The sequence below is a fragment of the Globicephala melas genome, chromosome 6 (assembly GCF_963455315.2).
Source record: "Globicephala melas chromosome 6, mGloMel1.2, whole genome shotgun sequence".
Classification (NCBI taxonomy): domain Eukaryota; kingdom Metazoa; phylum Chordata; class Mammalia; order Artiodactyla; family Delphinidae; genus Globicephala; species Globicephala melas.
In genome coordinates, this window is record NC_083319.1 from 87,907,740 (window position 1) to 87,914,088 (window position 6,349).

Here is a 6,349-nt window from a genome sequence, read left to right on the forward strand (position 1 = left end):
CACATTGGGGGTTAGGGCTTCAACATAGGAATTTCGGGGGGACCTAAATCACTCCACAACACCAGGTGAATGAAATGAAGACTTGGTCAATCCAGAGAAGACAATGAGAATGGGATATGAGGCAAGAGTCAGGAACAGTAGGATGTGTTTAAGAAACTAAATGAGGTTTGGTTTTGCTTTAAAGTTATATACTGAATTTTTTAATGTCATATTTCCCACTAGATTGTAAATACTATTAAGAAAGAAAAGTATCTGTATTATTTAAGTTGTAACTAGAGCACGTGTCACCTCCTTGCAACATCTTGGCTACTCAATAAAGTCAAGAAAGTCAGAGCAGCAATAAAGTAAAAAGACAAAATGAAATCTGTAATGTCTCCAAAGCCTGAATGTTATTCTGAGAAATTGGGAATTTTATTGTTTAGGGATGAGAGGCCACAGAGGTGATATACAAATGGATGATACATTACCTCATTAGCATTTAGATGAACTACCCATGTGGAAGATGTGCCTGAGTAGGTGAAGAAAGAGGTGGGACAGATCAGTAAAGAAGCTATTCTACCAGTTCAGTTGAGAGAAGGAATAAAGTAGAGGAATATGTTTAAAATACATTAAATTGAACCATATAAAATTGCTGTTATCTCTGATCTACACAAATAGGAAAAGTACCCAGACGTGATATTGGCCAGATGTGGCAGGAGTTAAGAGAGTGAGAGAGAGAGCAACAGGAGTCAAGCATGCATTCCATTTTTTGTGGCTTGGGTGCCTGGCTAAATGGGGTGATACCATCTATAGGGAAAGATGAGGAGGATTAGTTTGGGAAGGGCTGTGAATGTTGACTTTTACTTTGAATCAGTTGTGCTGGAGATACTTTTAGATACCTACAGAGAAATGTTGAGTCAACTATGTCCTGTACGGTAGCCACATATGACTATTTTAAACTTAAAAATTCAGTCCCTCAGCCACTCTAGCCACATTTCAACTGCTCAAGAGGCATATATGGCTACCGGTCACCATTTTGGAAATGCAGATATAGACCATTTCCATCATCACAAAAAGTGCCATTGGTCAGGGTGGGCTGCAGAGCCTCATTTGGGAGACCAGCAAATACATCATTGTTAAAACCAGAAATGGGATGAAATGAGTCAAGAAGAATAGTTAGAAGAATAGTGAGAAGGAATAGAAACTTGTGGAGGAGACACGTGAAAGGGCAGGAGAAGGAAGATGACTCCATGAAAGAAACAAGAGGCAGGACAGTGGCAGAGGAGGGTGTCACACATACTAATGCAGGAGACCTTCCAGAGACACAGAGAGAGGGGAGTCAGGCAGTGAGACAGGTCTAGTGAGGTAAGGACTACACAAGACCCATTAGATTTGACTGTAATTAGGTCACTGGTGAGTGCAGGTCACAGGCATATGAAGAGAGACACCAAGGCTTCATGCAGTGGACTGAAGTATGAATGGAAAGTGTGGTAACATTTGCCAAAGAACAGTACTTTAAACTGTCTGCTAAACAACTTGTTTATGACAGGTACTTGAGAGGAATATTTATGGAGAGCTATTTTTACGGACATGAACGTACAGCCATTCATACTGACCTCTAGTTGGTCTAAGAATTATCCCTGGATCCAACAGGATAACTCAACTTCTGTTTTACTTATCCGAACACCTGTTTTAACAAAAGCCCTGCTTTGGCAATATGCCCTTTATTTTCAGTGGAATTCTTTTCAGGGTTGTCATTGGAAAGATCTGTACTATCACCTACATGAAGACCAACAAAGACATTTCTCCTGACTTTGACGACTTTAAATTCCATGAGGAATGTCTGGTTTAAGCTTCTCATCAACATCATTCTTCAAATAAATATTGTCTGTCTAACTCTCTGCCACGGCTATCAGAAAGGTCAGAAGAAATTTGCAGCTGCACTTTGGAAAATCTGTAATATCAGAGGACCTTTATCTATCCACATGACAACTCTGCTGTGCTATTCATCTGCTTTTCTATTATCTTCCTTGAATAATTCTGATCCGTTTCTATATCTACTTTGCCATGTTAATTAACCATCTATACAATCCATTATAAAAAAAAGGTGTTAATGAACAACTCACCTGAGATATGTTCATTTTCTGCTGCTCCTGAGAGAATGCAGAGAACTGTGAAGAATAAGCTGGGGGTAAGAAAAGAGGGATGGAGTCAGGAAAGGTCTGGTGAGCTTCTGTATTCACTAGCCTAATCTCATCACACCAGTTGGGAAAAAAGTCTCTCTATGGAAAAATGTTCTGTTGATCCTTAAGGAGCAGGAAGCACCACATAGAGACAGCACTCCCTGAATATGTACATCTCTGATATGATCATATGGATATAACCCTGTTTTTCATTTCATTTCATTTCATTTCATTTTTACATCACTGGGTGATGTAAATTATTTTCCTATTGATTTAAAAAAATGTATGTCCTCTCTGACTAATTCACAAAAAACTAAAACAGAGGATTAATATTAATATCCTATTATTTACACCTTGAGTTAGAAAATCAACAGAAAACTCTGAACAAAAAGATAATGACAAAATATTTTAAAATCTTTTTGTTCTGATTTGTTGCAATTTCTCAAAAAGACTTTTGATAAGACACTTTTAGTGACTTACCTGTGACAGAATGAACAGTGCTGTGTTTTGAACAGGACTGTGCTTTGCTCCTAGCTCTGTCCTGGGTGACCAGGGGACATACATCTCAAGTTCAGTATTTTGTTTTAAGGTTTTAAGAGTCAAAAGTAGAAATCTTTTCCTATATTATCATTTTGTGATTCTATATGTTCAGGATAAAGGAAGCCACAGCCTACCTCTAGATGCCATGTGTAATGAACATGGTGTGACAGTGGCTCAGAATCTGAAAGAATGAGAGAATGAAGAAAGTGGGGGGTTATTTAAGGACTGAAGACAGAATTTCCTTGACTCTGGCTGTGGCTTTACCTGTGCAGTGTATCAGTCACCCATCCCTTTCCACCCCTGCTCACCACCTTCTGCAAGCTGATCCACAGTTTCCACGGTCACACAGTCTGTGACGGATTCTGGATGTGGTGACATCACCAAGTCTGGCTCTCTCTAGGCAAGGTGATTAAGATCTAGCTCTTAATCACCTTGGAGCGAATCACAACCTGCTCCTTTCTGGGTTCTTCTGCATCTGTTCCGAAGCTCTGATGAGGGTGGTTCCTCTGAGATGTGACTCTTGTCCCCGCCTTTCTGCCACAAAAGAGCTGCTTTGTTCCAGAGATGCTGAGACTTAGGCCTAGGAAACAAATGCATTTTAGTTGAAACTTGCATATAGAGCAGTGTTTCTCAACTTCAGCACTAATGATATTGTGGGCTGGATAACTCTTTGTCATGGGGGTGAGGGGTGCTGTCCTGTGCATTGTAGGATGTCAAGCAGCATTTCTGGCTTCTACCCACCAGGTGCCAGTAGCACTTCTCCCAGTTGTGACAACCAAAAATGTCTCTGGACATTTCCAAAGGTCCTCTGGGGAGCAAAATCACCCTGGTTGGGAACCACCGGTGCAGGGCCTTAAACTTGCTTCTCCTGGAATTCATTAGAACTCTTTTATCCATTATGGTAGCCACTAGCCACAACCCACTATCAAGCACTTGAAATGTGGCTCCTGCCACATGTTGAAGTAACATTTTTGATATATTGAGACAGACACAATATGTTCTTACAATTAATTTCTCTTGTTTCTTTTTAGTTTTTAGCGTGGCTATTAGAACATTTAAAATTACATACGTGGCACACCTTCTCTTTCTATTGGACAGCACTGCACTAGAACATCAGACTGTGCTTTCTGAGGACAGAGACAGCCTGGACAGTGCAGAAGTTTCCAGGAGCCTTAGTCTTAACCCAGAGGCTCTGGAAACATTCCACAAATCCCAGAGTAAACACACCTGTCACAGAGTGAGATTCAGTTCACACTGACTTTACAATCACAGTCCTGGGGATTTGGGGACAAGTCACTCTGCTAGTGCTGTGATAGCTGCAACACTGGGTTTTGGGTAGGCAGGATATTAGGAACAGCTTGAATTTGGGAGGAAAGTATACCTTTTTTTACATCCTAGCTTCCTCACCTTTGTGACCTTGGGTCTGTTATTTCACTTCTCTGAGACCATTTTCTTCTTCTTTTTTAATGATAGAATTATACCTTTATTATAAATAGGGTGGCTGTGAGGATTAAAATCTAAATGAAAAGAACAAAGTGTCTGGGCTTCCCTGGTGGCGCAGTGGTTGAGAGTCCGCCTGCCGATGCAGGGGACACGGGTTCGTGCCCCGGTCCGGGAAGATCCCACATGTCGCGGAGCGGCTAGGCCCGTGAGCCATGGCCGCTGAGCCTGCGCGTCCGGAGCCTGTGGTCCGCAACGGGAGAGGCCACAGCAGTGAGAGGCCCGCATACCGCCAAAAAAAAAAAAAAAAAAAAAAGAACAAAGTGTCTCCTAACTATGATGCGAGCCAACATTATATGTTGACTTATTAACTACTACTTATTAGTGCTTATTGCCTAGCACTTGGCTGAATGCTTTACCGGTGAAGACTTATCTCTCTGAACAACGCCACGAAACAGTTATTAATAACCTTATTTTTAGGTGAGAAACCTGACTTATGCCCAAGTAACAGAGAAGGAATTGACTCGATCTGTTTGGCTCCTTAGCTCGGGAGCTCAACTCAGACCCTCCGCCCGCGCGCGCTTCGTGGCAGGTTCACGGTCAATATTATAAACGTGCATTGCCCTTCCACTGCTGGCAAGGGACTTTCCCAGGTCCGGCTGCGGTCAGCTCCCACACCCGTGCCGCACCGAGCATTTCTGCCCAGCACTCAGCCCCACCTACGGCCCCGGAGCCCGCCCCCATTCACCTTTCCCAGGTTTACCCACTGGCCGGGCACGGAGACAGGCGGTGGGAGTCCCACGTTGGGGCAGGAGGGGTTTCCGGGACTTGCCGTTCCTTGACCCGGGACACAAGCCTACCCTTCCAAGCTGGACGTCCGGACCTAAAACGTTCTCACCTCAGGCGCAAAGCCTCCGCGCCCACCAGTCGGGAAAGGGCGGAAGTAGAAGAGTTGGGTTACCTCACCAGCGCGGAGAAAAGCCCAGGACATCCGTTCCCAGAATGCTGCGCGATAACCGGAAACGTTCAAGACTACGTTTCCCATAAACGCTGCAATCACTCGCAAATTTGCGGGGGGTGTGTGTGTGTGTGTTGGTAGAGGGGGTGGGAGTTAGGGAGCAATAAGATATTGTTAGCAGTCTGTACTGATGAATGACGCTCAAATTCTACCAAAGCCCCAGAGGTTATGTGTTAAACTCTGATAGTACAGCAAATCCAGTGTGTGGTCCTCCATCAGTGATCCTCTTTGGAGAAAACAGGCCGTTTGGGAACAACTGTGGAAATTTTTATATGGACAGGATATTGGAAACATTAAGGGAAGTTATCATTACCTTTGTTAATTGTTATAATAATTGGGATCATGTAAGTTTACCTTTTTTTTAGAAATGCATGTTAAAGTACTTAGCATTGTATTATATATTTGTAATAAAAATAACTAGAAAAGGCAAATATAGTAAAATGTTGAGAATGTCTACCTCTCGAAACAAGCAGTGGAACACTGTTCTGAGGGGTTTTGGGCAGGAGGCAGCATAGAAACAGGACATCACTGGCTAGGAGGTCGGAGATTTTCGTATAAGGCAGGTCCTATTTTCTAGGTTAAAGTTAAGCTAGTTAAAGCTGAGTTGGAGGATTGTGATTGATGTATGTTAAATTTCCTCGACTGTGATATGTGTTCCATAAGTGCAGGCCAACTTAGGTTTAGATTTGCAATGTGGGCCCCCATTTTGTGGGTCCTGATAGACAATTAACTTTATCATATATAAACAGCTTTTGTAAATAAACTGTAAAATGTAACAAATGCTGGGAAATGGAGACTATGATTAACATAAAAGAATAGGATCTGTAATCCTCAGAGTTTATTTCTGAGGAAAAAAGAAAAAGCAATAACTGAAAGTACATATAACTCAAATAAGGAAATGATTATCATGCAAATTATGCATCTCCTAGGGATGAACTTGCTTAAAATTTGTGTGCACACTCCTGAAATTAGAACCAAATTAGAAACCTCTGCTTATACTTGTATATAAATACACACACGCACACTTTTCTTGGTTGATATTTTGTAACACTGACTATTTTATATGGCAATGATAAAATGTGGTTAAGTTTTGATTAGCAAGAAGAAAGGATTAATGTTATCAGTAAGTGCAATTTTGTGAATCAAGTTATAAAACTTTAATCTGTTGACACTTCAGAAGCTTTAATAA

General features: G+C 41.8%; 1 protein-coding gene across 1 annotated transcript in view; it reads right to left on the reverse strand.

Moving 5' to 3' along the window:
* The window catches only part of ZNF510 (zinc finger protein 510), a 24,628-nt gene extending 19,498 nt beyond the window's left edge, over positions 1–5,130 (reverse strand). The window contains exons 1-3 of the mRNA XM_030832910.2: positions 4,891–5,130; positions 3,011–3,282; positions 2,106–2,164 (exon numbers count right to left, since the gene is read on the reverse strand). Of these exons, the coding sequence (XP_030688770.1) occupies positions 2,106–2,164; positions 3,011–3,080 (129 nt within the window). The 5' untranslated portion in view covers positions 3,081–3,282; positions 4,891–5,130. The remainder of the gene's footprint in view (positions 1–2,105; positions 2,165–3,010; positions 3,283–4,890) is intronic.
* Positions 5,131–6,349: the final 1,219 nt, after the last annotated feature.